General features: G+C 43.8%; 1 protein-coding gene across 2 annotated transcripts in view; it reads right to left on the minus strand.

The window, feature by feature from the left end:
* Positions 1 to 20,446, minus strand: part of arhgap42b (Rho GTPase activating protein 42b) — a 219,094-nt gene that overhangs the window by 114,633 nt on the left and 84,015 nt on the right. For both annotated transcript variants that reach the window (XM_036965194.2, XM_036965192.2), the window contains exon 4: positions 12,415 to 12,486. In XM_036965194.2, the coding sequence (XP_036821089.1) occupies positions 12,415 to 12,486 (72 nt within the window). The remainder of the gene's footprint in view (positions 1 to 12,414; positions 12,487 to 20,446) is intronic.

The following is a 20,446-nucleotide window of genomic DNA, read 5'->3' on the forward strand; positions in this document are numbered from 1 at the left end:
TCGACTCGGTACTGGTACCCTGTGTATATAGCCAGGTTATCATCGACTCGGTGCTGGTACCTGTGTATATAGCCAGGTTATCATCGACTCGGTACTGGTACCCTGTGTATATAGCCAGGTTATCATCGACTCGTGCTGGTACCTGTGTCTATAGCCAGGTTATCATCGACTCGGTACTGGTACCCTGTGTATATAGCCAGGTTATCATCGACTCGGTGCTGGTACCTGTGTCTATAGCCAGGTTATCATCGACTCGGGACTGGTACCCTGTGTCTATAGCCAGGTTATCATCAACTCGGTACTGGTACCCTGTGTCTACAGCCAGGTTATCATCGACTCGGTACTGGTACCCTGTGTATATAGCCAGGTTATCATCGACTCGGTACTGGTACCCTGTGTATATAGCCAGGTTATCATCGACTCGGTACTGGTACCCTGTGTATATAGCCAGGTTATCATCGACTCGGTACTGGTACCCTGTGTATATAGCCAGGTTATCATTGACTCGGTACTGGTACCCTGTGTATATAGCCAGGTTATCATCGACTCAGTACTGGTACCCTGTGTATATAGCCAGGCTATCATCGACTCGGTACTGGTACCCTGTGTATATAGCCAGGTTATCATCGACTCGGTACTGGTACCCTGTGTATATAGTCAGGTTATCATCGACTCAGTATTGGTACCCTGTGTCTATAGCCAGGTTATCATCGACTCTGTACTGGTACCCTGTGTATATAGCCAGGTTATCATCGACTCTGTACTGGTACCCTGTGTATATAGCCAGGTTATCATCGACTCGGTACTGGTACCTGTGTATATAGCTAGGTTATCATCGACTCGGTACTGGTACCCTGTGTATATAGCCAGGTTATCATCGACTCGGTACTGGTACCCTGTGTATATAGCCAGGTTATCATCGACTCGGTACTGGTACCCTGTGTATATAGCCAGGTTATCATCGACTCGGTACTGGTACCCTGTGTATATAGCCAGGTTATCATCGACTCTGTACTGGTACCCTGTGTATATAGCCAGGTTATCATCGACTCGGTACTGGTACCCTGTGTATATAGCCAGGTTATCATCGACTAGGTACTGGTACCCTGTGTATATAGTCAGGTTATCATCGACTAGGTACTGGTACCCTGTGTATATAGTCAGGTTATCATCGACTCGGTACTGGTACCCTGTGTCTATAGCCAGGTTATCATCGACTCGGTACTGGTACCCTGTGTATATAGCCAGGTTATCATCGACTCGGTACTGGTACCCTGTGTATATAGCCAGGTTATCATCGACTCGGTACTGGTACCCTGTGTATATAGTCAGGTTATCATCGACTCGGTACTGGTACCCTGTGTATATAGCCAAGTTATCATTGACTCTGTACTGGTACCCTGTGTCTACAGCCAGGTTATCATCGACTCGGTACTGGTACCATGTGTATATAGCCAGGCTATTTTAATTTAATTTAACCTTTATTTAACTAGGCAAGTCAGTTAAGAATGAATTCGTATTTACAATGACGGCCTACCAAAAGGCTAACACCATCGGTCTGCTAAAATCAATACATTATTTCAAGTTACCAAATTCTCATCTTTCCCAGCGTGCCTGCGTGGGTCCATAGGGACTGTTTCAGGGGGAGGAGTTCCACAAGCTTCTACTGAGGGAAGGTAAACAAATAAATAAATAGATAACCGAATATCTGATGTTGACAGGAAGTACTTTTCCCTTAAGCTTTGTGTCGTTGTTTTTTTTATTACGTTTTGTGTATTAGTTTATATTAGCTGGGGTGCAGAAGAGAAGAGCTGACAGTCTACCTTTGTGTCTGTTCTGGCTGTGGTTGACATGACATATTCTACTGTGAGAATAGACACGGCTGAAGCCCAGAGGAACACACACACGCACACACTCACACTCACACTCACACTCACACTCACACTCACACTCACACTCACACTCACACACACTCACACACACACACACACACACACACACACACACACACACACACACACACACACACACACACACACACACTCACACACACACACACACACACACACACACACACACACACTCACACACACACACACACACACACACACACACACACAAAATGAGTCTGAGGCAGAGAGAAAGGGAGAAAGTCTGATGAAGCCATTTAAATACTGCTGTCTCCTACTCTGCTCTGTGTTTGTCCGATGTACTGCAGGCAGAGACAGAGCAGAACGAGTTTTAACGGGTCTCTACCATAAAGAGGAGACCGACCGGATGTTTACTGGTCTGTCCCCTGCTGAGAGGCTCTCTCCTCCCCCTTTGGCTTTTATTGTAATCACAAAAGAATAGGAGAGATTTAAAGGGCAGCCACCCTGCTGCAGAGAGAGGGGGGAAAACCTTTACAGCCTGGCAGAGGATAGCAGAGGACACAGACATGGACAGACATATAGAAAGACAGACAGACAGACAGACAGACAGACAGACAGACAGACAGACAGACAGACAGACAGACAGACAGAGTAAACACAGAGAGACAGACAGACAGACAGACAGACATACAGACAGACATATAGACAGAGTAAACACAGAGACAGACAGACAGACAGACAGACAGACAGACAGACAGACAGACAGACAGACAGACAGACAGACAGACAGACAGACAGACAGACAGACATATAGACAGACAAAGACACCCCAACGGCACACCCAACACAAAACACACCCAACACCCCCATAGTACACAGACACATATGCCCCAACACCCCTCATTTTGAGAGTGGTTACATATCATTCTACTGAATACAGTGTAGATGTATGATATTGTACTACTGAATACAGAGTAGATGTATGATATTGTACTACTGAATACAGTGTAGATGTATGATATTGTACCCTACTACTGAATACAGGGTAGATGTATGATATTGTACTACTGAATACAGTGTAGATGTATGATATTGTACTACTGAATACAGTGTAGATGTATGATATTGTACTACTGAATACAGGGTAGATGTATGATATTGTATCCTACTACTGAATACAGTGTAGATGTATGATATTGTATCCTACTTCTGAATACAGGGTATATGTATGATATTGTACTACTGAATACAGTGTAGATGTATGATATTGTATCCTACTACTGAATACAGTGTAGATGTATGATATTGTATCCTACTACTGAATACAGGGTAGATGTATGATATTGTACTACTGAATACAGTGTAGATGTATGATATTGTACTACTGAATACAGAGTAGATGTATGATATTGTACTACTGAATACAGGGTAGATGTATGATATTGTATCCTACTACTGAATACAGTGTAGATGTATGATATTGTATCCTACTTCTGAATACAGGGTATATGTATGATATTGTACTACTGAATACAGGGTAGATGTATGATATTGTACTACTGAATACAGTGTAGATGTATGATATTGTATCCTACTACTGAATACAGTGTAGATGTATGATATTGTATCCTACTACTGAATACAGGGTAGATGTATGATATTGTACTACTGAATACAGTGTAGATGTATGATATTGTACTACTGAATACAGGGTGGATGTATGATATTGTACTACTGAATACAGTGTAGATGTATGATATTGTACTACTGAATACAGGGTAGATGTATGATATTGTACTACTGAATACAGTGTAGATGTATGATAGTGTACTACTGAATACAGGGTAGATGTATGATATTGTACTACTGAATACAGGGTAGATGTATGATATTGATGATATTATGACTATTGGCACCTGAACAGGTAAACTCATTTGGATGCTGGACAGTGATCATGAGTCAGATTTAGTCCATTTTCTATCAGACATACGAGGATGAATAATATGTCATATTATATTGCGTAATATTATTACATATCATGTAAGGATATTTATTTAAATTAAGATATATATATTATTTTAGAAATACAGAGAGATAAATGATCAGGTAATAACTACAGATATGATACATTTCTGAACATATGTGGAGTATAAAGGCTATGATATGTCAGTATGTTGACACATACCCCTTTCAGAGATATTCTACTAATATATATGCGGGTCTTGAACGTATCTCGACCCCAGATATCTCCCTGGACTCATACGGTAAGCAGGGAATTTTGTGAGGTCCAGATTGGATGCATGTGGAAACTGTCCCATTACGGAGACAGTATGTAGGACAGCGTCTCTATCACAGGTCACTAATAAAATACTTTGTTAATTGTGCAAACTGATGGCTATGACAAGGGCATGACAAATCAATGAAATAATGAAACACTGTTTATGCCTCTCAATTCCCAGTCGACAGGAAAACGGGGAAAGTCAATATGCACTATTAACTATTAACTATGCCGATGTCTAGCATCTTTGACAGTATTAAGTAAAGATGGCACCCCAGTCAATCCCATATAATACCATATAGAATATGAGTGTATGGTATATGATCTCTATGGTTGATCTCATATACGTATGACAGAGAGGTACCGGAACATACATAATAAACACATTATGACACAGAGATTAATATTTACACATGCGACAATGGACGCCAACACACTCAAGGAAAATAAACTGTGACATGTTCATGGGGAGCTGCTCGGTAGCTGCAGATGACCCCTGACCCCCGGTGCTTGTGCAAACTCTCTCACCGGCGACGGAATGGAGGATGGAACACTTCACAGTGAGTCATTTTTGGAGAAGCGGCCGTATTTATTGTGTGTGTGTGTGAGTGTGTGTGCTTCCGGCGGCTGTATATCGCCCCGTTCTGACACAAACTCTTACTGATCATCGGAGACTATCATCGCCATGGCGACAGGCCAGGATGAGAAAAGTGTGTGTGTGTGTGTGTGTGTAGATATCATCACACATAAATATCAGATGCTATCGCTATCACCCTTGTCTATTGGTCCAGAATCTCTAAAGACAGCCTTCCTGATTCCACAGGAAATAGCAAAGCACGACACACACACACACACAAACAAAACGTTTCACCATGGGCGTCTGTTTAAATGGGCTCTGTGAGCAGAAACATGAAAGCGGGAGTCTGACAGTTCATCTCTGTGAGCTCATTACAACTATGGCTAATTGGAGCAAGGGGCTAGAAGTATTAAATAGATGCCTCACCACACAAGAGCTGCTCTCACTACAGTACAACAGAGAGGGAGAAGGAGTGGGGAGGGACAGAGAGAGAGACAGAGACAGAGAGAGAGAGAGACAGAGAGAGAGAGAAAGAGAGTAGGAGAGAGAGGAGAGAGAGAGAGACAGAGAGAGAGAGAGAGAGAGAGAGAGAGACAGAGAGAGAGAGAGAGAGGAGAGAGAGAGAGAGAGGGAGAGAGAGACAGACAGAGAGACAGAGAAAGAGAGAGAGAGAGACAGAGAGAGAGAGAGAGAGAGAGAGCGCGAGAGAGAGAGAGAGAGAGAGAGAGAGAGAGAGAGAGAGAGAGAGAGAGTAGGAGAGAGAGAGAGAGAGAGAGAGACAGAGGGACAGAGAGAGACAGAGAGAGAGAGACATAGAAAGAGACAGAGAGAGAGAGAGAGACAGAGAGAGAGAGAGAGAGAGAGACAGAGAGAGAGAGAGAGAGAGAGAGAGAGAGAGAGAGAGAGAGAGAGAGAGAGAGAGAGAGCGAAAGAGAAAGAGAAGGAGAGACAGAGGGACAGAGAGAGAGAGAGAGAGAGAGAGAGAGACAGAGAGAGAGAGAGAGAGAGAGAGAGAGAGACAGAGAGAGAGAGAGAGAGAGAGAGAGAGAGAGACAGAGAGAGAGAGAGAGAGAGAGCGAAAGAGAAAGAGAGAGAGAGAGAGAGAGAGAGAGAGAGAGAGCGAAAGAGAAAGAGAAGGAGAGAGAGAGAGAGAGACAGAGAGAGAGAGAGAGAGAGAGAGACAGAGGGACAGAGAGAGAGAGAGAGAGAGAGAGAGAGACAGAGAGAGAGAGAGAGAGAGAGAGAGAGAGAGAGAGAGACAGAGAGAGAGAGAGAGAGAGAGAGAGAGACAGAGAGAGAGAGAGAGAGAGAGAGAGAGACAGAGAGAGAGAGAGAGAGAGCGAAAGAGAAAGAGAAGGAGAGAGAGAGAGAGAGAGAGAGAGACAGAGGGACAGAGAGAGACAGAGAGAGAGAGACATAGAAAGAGACAGAGAGAGAGAGAGAGACAGAGAGAGAGAGAGAGAGAGAGAGAGAGAGAGAGAGAGAGAGAGAGAAAGAAAGGACATAGGAAAGGCTTTTGTAGAGCTACAATCCCTGTAGTAAAAAGGCAAGAAATTTGACTCGTGCCCTCAGATCCTAAAGAAGTTTGGAGTTTGGAGTGTGACTGTTTGAGGTTGTGGACAGATGTATTTTATACTGATAACAAGTTCAAACAGGTGCCATTAATACAGGTAACGAGTGGAGGACAGAGGAGCCTCTTAAGAAGTTACAGGTCTGTGAGAGCCAGAAATCTTGCTTGTTTGTAGGTGACAAAATACTTATTTTCCACCATAATTTCCAAATAAATTCATTAAAAATCCTACAATGTGATTTTCTGGATTTTTTTTTCTCATTTTGTCTGTCATAGTTGAAGTGTACCTATGATGAAAATTACAGGCCTCTCTCATCTTTGTAAGTGGGAGAACTTGCACAATTGGTGGCTGACTAAATACTTTTTTGCCCCACTGTATATGCACCATAGAGACTATATGCACCTTAGAGACTATATGTACAGGACAGACTATATGTACAGGAGAGACTGTGATTAGTGATTAGTGATTAGTGATTAGTGATTACTTATTAGTGATTAGTGATTAGGGATGCAGTTAAATACCTTTATCAACAGTGAGATAGAAACAGAGAGAAACAGTGAGATAGAAACAGAGAGAAACAGTGAGATAGAAACAGAGAGACGTCACAGAAACAGAAACGCCTCTCAGTCCCGTGTGAGATCCATCCTACCAGCGGAGTTGAAACAGGCGAAAATTCAAATTCAGTGTCACAAAGTACTTCGACAGCTTCACTATAAATACTTCTGAATAAATGTTTACTCTTCCATGCTAGGCTGTCCTGAATGTGGTTGTGAATTTGTGATTTGTGTTTGCAATAGAGAGAGAGAGAAACACAGAGAGAGAAACAGAGAGAAACAGAGAGAGAAACAGAGAGAGAGAGAGTGAGAAAAGCAGAGAAAAACAGAGAGAAACCGAGAGAGAGAGTTAAAGAGATAGAGAGAGAGAGGGAGAGAGAGAGAGAGAGAGAGAGAGAAACACAGAGAAAAACAGAGAGAAAGAAAGAGAGAGTTAGAGATAGAGAGAGAAAGAGAGAGAGAGAGTTAAAGGGATAGAGAGAGAGAGGGAGAGAGAGAGAGAGAGAGAGAGAGAGAGAGAGAGAGAGAGAGAGAGAGAGAGAGAGAGAGAGAGAGAGAGAGAGAGAGAGAGAGAGAGAGAGAGAGAGAGAGAGAGAGAGAGAGAGGGGGATAGAAGGGTAGTGGAATGTGGGTGTTATTAGGACGAGGGAACTGTTGTGCTTTGGCCTAAACAGAAGAGGCAATATCTCAGAGGAAGGGTGACCTCACTGGGATTACCAGCTGTGGTATTTACCAAATAAGGTATGCAGATCTCTGCTCTCTCTGTGTGTTCATCTGACGTTCTCCGACGTGGGGAAGAGGTCAGACCGCCTGCAGAATCTCTTTCCATGTCCCAAATGGCATTCTATTCCCTATGGGCCATGGTCAAAAGTAGTGAACTATCTATATAGGGTATATGGTGTCATTTGGTACACAGACCCTCTTTCTGGGTATGGTGGAAAGTTGTCCAGGCACTCAATCGTGATCTCTGCCTTTAATCACACAGTTGGACTAATGCGTGTGTGTGTGTGTGTGTGTGTGTGTGTGTGTGTGTGTGTGTGTGTGTGTGTGTGTGTGTGTGTGCGTGTGTGTGTGTGTGTGTGTGTGTGTGTGTGTGTCTGTGTGTGTGTGTGTGTGTGTGTGTGTGTGTGTGTCTGTGTGTGTGTGTGTGTGTGTGTGTGTGTGTGTGTGTGTGTGTGTGTGTGAGTGTGTGTTGAGAAGGGTGAACCATTAGGAGGAAGTAGTCTGAGAAAAGTCGGAGAGGGGAAGGAGGGGGGGAGTGACAGAAGAGGGGGGAGAGGGGGAGTGAAAGTTTAGGGGGGGAGTGAAAGAGGGGGGAGGTCGGGAGTGAAAGAGGGGGGAGAGGGGGAGTGAAAGTTTAGGGGGGGAGTGAAAGAGGGAAGAGAGGGGGAGTGACAGAAGAGGGGGGAGAGGGGGAGTGAAAGTTTAGGAGGGGAGTGAAAGAGGGAGGAGAGGGGGTGTGACAGAGGAGGGGGGAGAGGGGGAGTGAACGTTTAGGGGGGAGTGAAAGAGGGGGGAGGGGGGGAGTGACAGAGGTTAGGGGAGGTGACTGGCTTTTAAGAAGCCATTTTATAAACAGAGAGGATGATGTCTGAGAGAGAAAGAGACACAGAGAGAACCTATATTTATGTTTCCTTATTTCCCCTTTTGTACTTTAACTATTACAACACTGCAATTTGAAATGTCTATATTATTTTGTTACTTTTGTGAGGGCAATATTTACTGTACATTTTTTATGGTGAGGCTGGGTCTAGTCATGTTATAGATGGTGGTGTAGATCTCTGTGTGTTTCTCTCTCTCACTCTCTCTCTCAATTCAATTAAATTCAGTTAAATTTCAACCTTGAATAAGGATTTCAAATTTGGGGAAATGACACTCTCTAATTGTTTTATATTTTTTATACATTTTGTCAGGAAATGCAGCTCTGTCTCAGGTTCTGCTGTGATGCAGTGGTTGCACAGCCTTTCCTCTACAGGGAGCCAGGTTCTGCTGTGGTGCAGTGGTTGCACAGCCTTTCCTCTACAGGGAGCCAGGTTCTGCTGTGGTGCAGTGGTTGCACAGCCTTTCCTCTACAGGGGAGCCAGGTTCTGCTGTGGTGCAGTGGTTGCACAGCCTTTCCTCTACAGGGAGCCAGGTTCTGCTGTGGTGCAGTGGTTGCACAGCCTTTCCTCTACAGGGAGCCAGGTTTTCCTGTGTCTACCCTTCTCAATGGCAAGGCTGTGCTCACTGAGCCTGTACTTTGCCAAGGGTTGTCTAAGGTTTTGTGTTTGTGTTTCCCCCTGTTTACACCCAATAAGTAATATAGTTTTATTTTGGCCGTGTTGTAATTTGGTTTATCCTGATTGATCGGATGTTCTGGTCCCAAGGCTTCAGTGTGTTAGAACAGGTTAGTGAACTCGGCCCCAGGACCAGCTGGATGAGGGGACTGAGGCTTCAGTGTGTTAGAACAGGTTTGTGAACTCGGCCCCAGGACCAGCTGGATGAGGGGACTGAGGCTTCAGTGTGTTAGAACAGGTTTGTGAACTCGGCCCCAGGACCAGCTGGATGAGGGGACTGAGGCTTCAGTGTGTTAGAACAGGTTTGTGAACTCGGCCCCAGGACCAGCTGGATGAGGGGACTGAGGCTTCAGTGTGTTAGAACAGGTTTGTGAACTCGGCCCCAGGACCAGCTGGATGAGGGGACTGAGGCTTCAGTGTGTTAGTAGAACAGGTTAGTGAACTCAGCCCCAGGACCAGCTGGATGAGGGGACTGAGGCTTCAGTGTGTTAGAACAGGTTTGTGAACTCGGCCCCAGGACCAGCTGGATGGGGGGACTCTTTTCTTTGCTCAGCTCTTGGCATTGCAGGGCTTGGTAATGATATGAGAGGGGGTCACTGTATTTGAGATGTTTCCAAAACTTAATTGCTATTTTTTGAGTTTTTATTATTAGTGGATTTTGGGCTAATTCTGCCCTACATGCAGGGTTTGTAGTTTTCTTCTGGACATGTAGGAGAATCTTACAGAACTCGGCATGCAGGGTTTCAATGGGGTGTTTGTCCCATTTGATGAAATCTTGTTTTGTAAGTGGTAGTCTCTCTCTCTCTCTCTCTCTCTCTCTCTCTCTCTCTCTATCTCTCTCTCTATATATATATATATATATATATATATATATATATATATATATATAAATATATCTCTCTCTCTCTTTCTGTTTCTCTCTTTCTTTCTCTCCCTCTCTCTCTCTGTCTCTCGGTTTCTCTCTCTCCATCTCACTCTGCTCATGCAGTATAAATTCTCACTGTGAAGTTGGAATGTTTATCACAAGGCTTGGCTTATGTACAAATGAGAGAATCATTCACCAGGGACAGCACGGACAGACTAAGGAGCACAGTGGGAGGTGTTTGTGCAATGTGTGTGTTCAGATCCAGTGTGCGTGATCTCACCAAGGGAAAGACCACAGATGTGCTACTGGTCAATGCGGCTTGTCTATAATGGCAGGCAACAACAAGACAGCACTCTACGAAGTGTTCAGACAACACACACACACACACACACACACACACACACACACACACACACACACACACACACACACACACACACACACTACAGTACAGTGTGCTCACCCAGATTGTACTGACCAGAGTCTAGAAATTACAGTTATATGTCTCAAGGCTAGACAATAGACACTGACCACTCACTGGAGAGACCAAGGGTATGTCCAAAATGGCTCCCCATTCCCTTTATAGTGCACTCGTTTTGACAAGGGCCCACAGGGTGGCAGTTGGGACAGTCCCTGGTCTTTATGCTATGACTGCTAGTCTTCTAGAGGGAAGGACAAATGACCTCTAGAAATCACCTTGGAGGGAGGTACCGGTTTGGAGGAAACACAATAGCGGTCAGGGAGATAGAGCTCATAGCGTTTCAACGGTCAGGGAGATAGAGCTGGTTGAGCTCATAGTGTTTCAACGGTCAGGGGGATAGAGCTGGTTGAGCTCATAGCGTTTCAACGGTCAGGGAGATAGAGCTGGTTGAGCTCATAGTGTTTCAACGGTCAGGAGGATAGAGCTGGTTGAGCTCATAGCGTTTCAACGGTCAGGGAGATAGAGCTGGTTGAGCTCATAGTGTTTCAACGGTCAGGGGGATAGAGCTGGTTGAGCTCATAGCGTTTCAACGGTCAGGGAGATACAGCTCATAGCGTTTCAACGGTCAGGGAGATAGAGCTGGTTGAGCTCATAGTGTTTCAACGGTCAGGGAGATAGAGCTGGTTGAGCTCATAGCATTTCAACGGTCAGGGAGATAGAGCTGGTTGAGCTCATAGTGTTTCAACGGTCAGGGAGATAGAGCTGGTTGAGCTCATAGCATTTCAACGGTCAGGGAGATACAGCTCATAGCGTTTCAACGGTCAGGGAGATAGAGCTGGTTGAGCTCATAGCGTTTCAACGGTCAGGGAGATACAGCTCATAGCGTTTCAACGGTCAGGGAGATAGAGCTGGTTGAGCTCATAGCGTTTCAACGGTCAGGGAGATAGAGCTGGTTGAGCTCATAGCGTTTCAACGGTCAGGGAGATACAGCTCATAGCGTTTCAACGGTCAGGGAGATAGAGCTGGTTGAGCTCATAGCGTTTCAACGGTCAGGGGGATAGAGCTGGTTGAGCTCATAGCGTTTCAACGGTCAGGGAGATAGAGCTGGTTGAGCTCATAGCATTTCAACGGTCAGGGAGATAGAGCTCATAGCGTTTCAACGGTCAGGGAGATAGAGCTGGTTGAGCTCATAGCGTTTCAACGGTCAGGGAGATACAGCTCATAGCGTTTCAACGGTCAGGGAGATAGAGCTGGTTGAGCTCATAGCGTTTCAACGGTCAGGGAGATAGAGCTGGTTGAGCTCATAGCGTTTCAACGGTCAGGGAGATACAGCTCATAGCGTTTCAACGGTCAGGGAGATAGAGCTGGTTGAGCTCATAGCGTTTCAACGGTCAGGGAGATAGAGCTGGTTGAGCTCATAGCGTTTCAACGGTCAGGGAGATAGAGATCATAGCGTTTCAACGGTCAGGGAGATAGAGCTGGTTGAGCTCATAGCGTTTCAACGGTCAGGGAGATAGAGCTCATAGCGTTTCAACGGTCAGGGAGATAGAGCTGGTTTTGAATAAATTAATGTTGTAGGTTACTAACGGTTACTAAGTTTATGAATTCATCTTTCTGGTTAACTTCATTTTTTTCTCTAGCCATTACATTCAGCACAGTCCACTTTCTGATGGACACCAGCGTATGTTTTATATCTATCTATTCATTACATTACATTATACTCACTGGTATCACAATTACACGTGTGGAAATCAGCAGAACACCATATATCCACCTTAAACCCCTCTGATTGCACACTACAGCATGTCGTGTTCAGATGTAGTGATTGTAATACTTGACATACAGTATTCATTAGAATGGATACTCATTGGTGAGGATACACTTGTCATTGTATGTGAATAATATATTTGGATATCATTAAAATGCCTGATAAATATCTTAAACCAATCTGTAATAACAGTAAACATGTTGTTCAGATATAATGCTGTTTTTTTATCTCACCTTCGCAGCTCCAATCTGTTCCTTCCTGAACTTCTCTAAAGGTGCAATTAGCACATCATCCGCATTCTGGATCTGCAACACAAATACACAGATACACGGCATTCAATCATGGCTTCAACAGTATCAAATTACAGTAAAATACACAGATACATGGCATTCAATCACTGTCACGCCCTGGTCAAAGTATTTTGTGTTTATTTTCATTTATTTGGTCAGGCCAGGGTGTGGCATGGGTTTTTGTATGTGGTGTGTTGGGTTTGTAGCTTAGTGGGGTGTTCTAGTGAAGTCTATGGCTGTCTGAAGTGGTTCTCAATCAGAGGCAGGTGTTTATCGTTGTCTCTGATTGGGAACCATATTTAGGCAGCCATATTCTTTGGGTGTTTCGTGGGTGATTGTCCTTAGTGTCCTCTGTGTTAGTTTGCACCAGATTAGGCTGTTTCGGTTTTCACATTACGTTTATTGTTTTTGTAAAGTTCGTGTTTCTTTATTATTAAATAAACATGGATTGCAATAGCCACGCTGCATTTTGGTCCGATCCTGGCTACACCTCCTCGTCCGAGGAGGAGATAGAAGAAAGCCGTTACAATCACGGCTTCAATAGTATAAAATTACAGTAAAATACATAGATACATGGCATTCAATCACGGCTTCAACAGTATCAAATTACAGTAAAATACACAGATACATGGCATTCAATCACGGCTTCAATAGTATAAAATTACAGTAAAATACATAGATACATGGCATTCAATCACGGCTTCAACAGTATCAAATTACAGTAAAATACACAGATACATGGCATTCAATCACGGCTTCAACAGTATCAAATTACAGTAAAATACACAGATACATGGCATTCAATCACGGCTTCAATAGTATAAAATTACAGTAAAATACATAGATACATGGCATTCAATCACGGCTTCAACAGTATCAAATTACAGTAAAATACACAGATACATGGCATTCAATCACGGCTTCAATAGTATAAAATTACAGTAAAATACATAGATACATGGCATTCAATCACGGCTTCAACAGTATCAAATTACAGTAAAATACACAGACACACGCATTCAATCACACCTTCAACAGTAGCGCACAATTGGCCCAGCGTCGTTAGGGGAGGGCTTGGCCCAGCGTCGTCCGGGTTAGGGGGGAGTTACTTGGCTCATCGTGCTCTAGCGACTCCTTGTGGCGGGCCGGGCGCCTGCAGGCTGACTGCGGTTGTCAGTTGAACGGTGGTTCCTCTGACACATTGGTGTGGCTGGCTTCCACGATAAACGGGTGGGTGTTACGTAGCGTGGTTTGGTCATATTTCAGAGGACGCATGACTCAACCTCCGCCTCCCGAGCCCGTTGGGGAGTTGCAGCGATGAGATCGGAATTGGGGAGAAAAATGGGGTAAAATACCACAAATAAAAATGAAATCACTTCTACAGTATGCGTAGCCACCGTAGTGTAGAAGCAGTAGTAGAAATATTTTGAAAAATGGGGAAAAATGGTTCCAATCAATTTTGATATGGGCTGTAAAATACTAGCTATTGTCAGACCTGTTTGAAATATAGCACAGTGGCAAGAGGTAGAGCTTTACAACGGCAGTGTTCTACACATATATCAGACACTAGCGCCAACCAAAACCAGATTAGTCTGGCTGGCTGGCAAAGCGCTTCATAGCCACTTTAAAAGCCACATCCTCATATCCCCATTCCCTACAGTTTGCTACAGCAGGAAAATGATATTGACATTTTGAATTGTTATTTCACCTTTATTTAACCAGGCAAGTCAGTTTAGTCTTATTTTACAATGATGGCCTTACCTGGCCAAACCCTCCATTAACCCGGACGATGCTGGGCCAAACCCTCCATTAACCCGGTCGATGCTGGGCCAAACCCTCAATTTACCCGGACGATGCTGGGCCAAACCCTCCATTAACCCGGACGATGCTGGGCCAAACCCTCCATTAACCCGGACGATTCTGGGCCAAACCCTCCATTAACCCGGACGATGCTGGGCCAAACCCTCCATTAACCCGGACGATGCTGGGCCAAACCCTCCATTAACCCGGACGATGCTGTGCCAAACCCTTCATTAACCCGGAAGATGCTGGGCCAAACCCTCCATTAACCCGGACGATTCTGGGCCAAACCCTCCATTAACCCGGACGATGCTGGGCCAAACCCTCCATTAACCCGGACGATGCTGGGCAATTGTGCGCCGCCCTATGGAACTCCTGATCACGACCGGTTATGTCTTATTTCAGAGACAGCCTCCCTGTCTCATTTCAGATACATCCTCCCTGTCCCATTTCAGAGACATATATGCCTTTCATCAGGCCGGTAACATCCGGTGACATGACATGACATGACACACACACACACACACACACACACACACACACACACACACACTGCACCGGTAGGGCAGGGAAGACGAGGACGAGGGAGAAATAGGAGAGGAAGAGTTATCTGGGACTAGGAGGGGTGACATGGCACTGGGTTTGATTTGTAGTGTTATTCTGCTGCTTCTGTGATAAACTCTAGACACCAGCCTGTTCATTACTACATTATTCTGCTGCTTCTGTGATAAACTCTAGACACCAGCCTGTTCATTACTACATTATTCTGCTGCTTCTGTGATAAACTCTAGACACCAGCCTGTTCATTACTACATTATTCTGCTGCTTCTGTGATAAACTCTAGACACCAGCCTGTTCATTACTACATTATTCTGCTTCTTCTGTGATAAAGTCTAGACACCAGCCTGTTCATTACTACATTATTCTGCTGCTTCTGTGATAAACTCTAGATACCAGCCTGTTCATTACTACATTATTCTGCTTCTTCTGTGATAAACTCTAGACACCAGCCTGTTCATTACTACATTATTCTGCTTCTTCTGTGATAAACTCTAGACACCAGCCTGTTCATTACTACATTATTCTGCTTCTTCTGTGATAAAGTCTAGACACCAGCCTGTTCATTACTACATTATTCTGCTGCTTCTGTGATAAACTCTAGACACCAGCCTGTTCATTACTACATTATTCTGCTGCTTCTGTGATAAACTCTAGACACCAGCCTGTTCATTACTACATTATTCTGCTTCTTCTGTGATAAACTCTAGACACCAGCCTGTTCATTACTACATTATTCTGCTGCTTCTGTGATAAAGTCTAGACACCAGCCTGTTCATTACTACATTATTCTGCTGCTTCTGTGATGAAGTCTAGACACCAGCCTGTTCATTACTACATTATTCTGCTGCTTCTGTGATAAACTCTAGACACCAGCCTGTTCATTACTACATTATTCTGCTGCTTCTGTGATAAACTCTAGACACCAGCCTGTTCATTACTACATTATTCTGCTGCTTCTGTGATAAACTCTAGACACCAGCCTGTTAATTACTACATTATTCTGCTGCTTCTGTGATAAACTCTAGACACCAGCCTGTTCATTACTACATTATTCTGCTGCTTCTGTGATAAACTCTAGATACCAGCCTGTTCATTACTACATTATTCTGCTTCTTCTGTGATAAACTCTAGACACCAGCCTGTTCATTACTACATTATTCTGCTGCTTCTGTGATAAACTCTAGATACCAGCCTGTTCATTACTACATTATTCTGATGCTTCTGTGATAAACTCTAGACACCAGCCTGTTCATTAATACATTATTCTGATGCTTCTGTGATAAACTCTAGACACCAGCCTGTTCATTACTACATTATTCTGCTTCTTCTGTGATAAACTCTAGATACCAGCCTGTTCATTACTACATTATTCTGCTTCTTCTGTGATAAACTCTAGACACCAGCCTGTTCATTACTACATTATTCTGCTTCTTCTGTGATAAACTCTAGACGCCAGCCTGTTCCCGTTTCATCAGACCAGAGGACATTTCTTCCAAAAGTACTATCTTTGTCCCTATGTGCAGTTGCAAACCGTAGTCTGGCTTTTTATGGCAGTTTTGGAGCAGTGGCTTCTTCCTTGCTGAGAGGCCTTTCAGGTTACGTCGATATAGGACTCGTTTTACTGTGGATATAGATACTTTTGTACCTGTTTCCTCCAGCATCTTCACAAGGTCCTTTGCTGCTGTTCTGGGATTGATTTGCACTTTTCACACCAAAGTACGTTCATCTCTAGGGGACAGAACGTGTATCCTTCCTGAGCGGTATGACGGCTGCGTGGTCCCATGGTGTTTATACTTGCGTACTATTGTTTGTGCAGATGAATGTGGTACCTTCAGGCGTTTGGAAATTGCTCCCAAGGATGAACCAGAATTTTTTCTCTGAGGTCTTGGCTGATTTCTTTTGATTTTCCCATGATGTCAAGCAAAGAGGCACTGGGGTTAAAGGTAGGCCTTGAAATACATCCACAGGTACACCTCAAATTGACTCAAATTATGTCAATTAGCCTATCAGAAGCTACTAAAGCCATGACATAATCTTCTGGAATTTTCCAATCTGTTTATAGGCACAGTCAACTTAGTGTATGACCCACTGGAATTGTGATACAGTGAATTATAAGTGAAATCTGTCTGTAAAACAATTGTTGGAAAAATAACTTGTGTCATGCAAAAAGTAGATGTCCTAACCGACTTGCCAAAAGTATAGTTTGTTAACAAGAAATTTGTGGAGTGGTTGAAAAACGAGTTTTAATGACTCCAACCAAAGTGTATGTAAACGGCCGACTTCAACTACATGTGTAGAGGGATATTACACCACGTTTCTCCATCAACACCATCTCTTTTTACTTCTGAACAAAGCTATTTAAAGCTTTATAAATACATGTTTTACTCAACGCTACGGTCCCAAAGTGGCAGCGTATTCCCTATGTAGTGCACTACTTTTTGACAGTGGGACGACTCCAGTCGTTGAGACCTGAAACCAGTCTGAGAGAAAGTAAGCAACAAGAACTGAATGGGAGCCCTTTGCATCTGGACTGCATGTCTGCACGTCGGCAGCTCCAATACAATGAGCCTAAATACAAGAACGGTGATTTGAATGGGCCCTGGTGCATGTCTTACCTGGTGCATGTCTTACCTGGACTGTAAGTCTACAGTTTCACCATATGGCATTATGATAATGTCTACAGTTTCACCAAATGGCATTATGATAATGTCTTACCTGGACTGTAAAGTCTACAGTTCACCATATGGCATTATGATCAAGTCTACAGTTTCACCAAATGGCATTATGATCAAGTCTACAGTTCACCATATGGCATTATGATCAAGTCTACAGTTCACCATATGGCATTATGATAATGTCTTACCTGGACTGTAAAGTCTACAGTTTTCACCAAATGGCATTATGATCAAGTCTACAGTTTCACCAAATGGCATTATGATCAAGTCTACAGTTTCACCAAATGGCATTATGATCAAGTCTACAGTTTCACCAAATGGCATTATGATCAAGTCTACAGTTTTCACCAAATGGCATTATGATAATGTCTTACCTGGACTGTAAAGTCTACAGTTTTCACCAAATGGCATTATGATAATGTCTTACCTGGACTGTAAAGTCTACAGTTTCACCAAATGGCATTATGATCAAGTCTACAGTTTCACCAAATGGCATTATGATCAAGTCTACAGTTTCACCAAATGGCATTATGATCAAGTCTACAGTTCACCATATGGCATTATGATCAAGTCTACAGTTCACCAAGTGGCATTATGATCAAGTCTACAGTTCACCAAGTGGCATTATGATCAAGTCTACAGTTCACCATATGGCATTATGATCAAGTCTACAGTTCACCAAGTGGCATTATGATCAAGTCTACAGTTCACCAAGTGGCATTATGATCAAGTCTACAGTTTCACCAAATGGCATTATGATCAAGTCTACAGTTCACCAAGTGGCATTATGATCAAGTCTACAGTTTCACCAAATGGCATTATGATCAAGTCTACAGTTTCACCAAATGGCATTATGATCAAGTCTACAGTTTCACCATATGGCATTATGATCAAGTCTACAGTTTCACCAAATGGCATTATGATCAAGTCTACAGTTTCACCATATCTCTCTCTGTACTTCCTCAGTCCACAAGTGTTTTAAATGTATTTATTTCCCTTTTATTTAACCAGGTAGGCTAGATGAGAACACCTTTATTTAACCAGGTAGGCTAGTTGAGAACACCTTTATTTAACCAGGTAGGCTAGTTGAGAACAAGTTCTCATTTACAACTGCGACCTGGCCAAGATAAAGCAAAGCAGTGTGACACAAACAACAACAGAGCAGAGGGTCCAGATTGTCTAGCCCGGCTGATTTGTAGGGATCCAGATTCTGCAGCTCTTTCAGAACATCAGCTGTCTGGATTTGGGTGAAGGAGAAGCAGGGGGGGCTTGGGCAAGTTTCTGTGGGGGGTGCAGAGCTGTTGACCGGGGTCGGGGTAGCCAGGTGGAAAGCATGGCCAGCTTTAGAAAAATGTAGATTTATTGGTGGTGACAGTGTTTCCTAGCCTCAGTGCAGTGGGCAGCTAGGAGGAGGTGCTCTTATTCTCCATGGACTTTACAGTGTCCCAGAACTTTTTGGAATTAATGCTGCAGGATGCAAATTTCTGTTTGAAAAAGCTAGCCTTTGCTTTCCTTGCTGACTGTGTATATTGGTTCCTGACTTCCCTGAAAAGTTGCATCTCGCAGGGACTATTCGAAGCTAATGCCGAACGCCACAGGATGTTCTTGTGCTGGTCAAGGGCAGTCAAGTCTGGAGTGAACCAAGGGCTATATCTGTTCTTAGTTCTGCATTTTTTGAATGGGGCATGCTTATTTAAGATGGAGAGGAAGGCACTTTTGAAGAACAACCAGGCATCCTCTACTGACGGAATGAGGTCAATATCCTTCCAGGATACCCGGGCCAGGTCGATTAGAAAGGCCTGCTCGCAGAAGTGTTTTAGGGAGCGTTTGACAGTGATGAGGGGTGGTCGTTTGACCGCGGACCCATTACGGACGCAGGCAATGAGGCAGTGATCGCTGAGATCTTGGTTGAAGGCAGCATGGGTGTATTTAGAGAGCAAGTTGGTCAGGATGATATCTATGAGGGTGCCCATGTTTACGGATTTGGGGTTGTACCTGGCAGGTTCCTTTTTAATTTGTGTGAGATTGAGGACATCATGCTTCTACACCTGCATTGCTTGCTGTTTGGGGTTTTAGGCTGGGTTTCTGTACAGCACTTTGTGACATCAGCTTATGTAAGAAGAACTTTATAAATCAATTTGATTGATTTGATTGATCTAGCTTAGATTGTCCGACGGTCCGGGGTGTTAAGCATCATGCTTGATAGCTAGCTACCAGTTAAAGTGAGAAGGGATGATCATCAATACTGCCCTCATCATACAGTAACATTGGGTATAATACCACCCCCCCCCCCCCCCGTTTCTACATGGTGACCTTTAAAAAGAGGCAGTGAAAGACTGACGGTTACATCAGTGAGTTTCAGTTCTGAATGGCTCCAGTGGGACGAATGCAGCTGTGAGAACAGCTTTCACTTCAGTTACAGTTAAAGCCAGAGTGTGTCTGGGATGACAGTGCAGTAGTTATAGAAGCACCCGGAGCTGTTCTGTCTGGAACACTCTAAACTCACCCACCTAACAACATGTAATAAATAACACTCTCATTAGCACCACAAATCAGAAAGTACTGAAATACAGGAAGAAAAAAAAATTGCCGATAGTAACAGGCCAGAGTAGAAGATTGGCGATAGTAACAGACCAGAGTGGAAGATTGGGGATAGTAACAGACCAGAGTGGAAGATTGGGGATAGTAACAGACCAGAGTGAAAGATTGGGGATAGTAACAGACAAGAGTGGAAGATTGGGGATAGTAACAGACCAGAGTGGAAGATTGGGGATAGTAACAGACCAGAGTGGAAGATTGGGGATAGTAACAGACCAGAGTGGAAGATTGGGGATAGTAACAGGCCAGAGTGGAAGATTGGGGATAGTAACAGACCAGAGTGGAAGATTGGGGATAGTAACAGACCAGAGTGGAAGATTGGGGATAGTAACAGACCAGAG

The sequence above is a fragment of the Oncorhynchus mykiss genome, chromosome 27 (genome assembly GCF_057628025.1).
Source record: "Oncorhynchus mykiss isolate SJ-2025 chromosome 27, ASM5762802v1, whole genome shotgun sequence".
Lineage (NCBI taxonomy): Eukaryota > Metazoa > Chordata > Actinopteri > Salmoniformes > Salmonidae > Oncorhynchus > Oncorhynchus mykiss.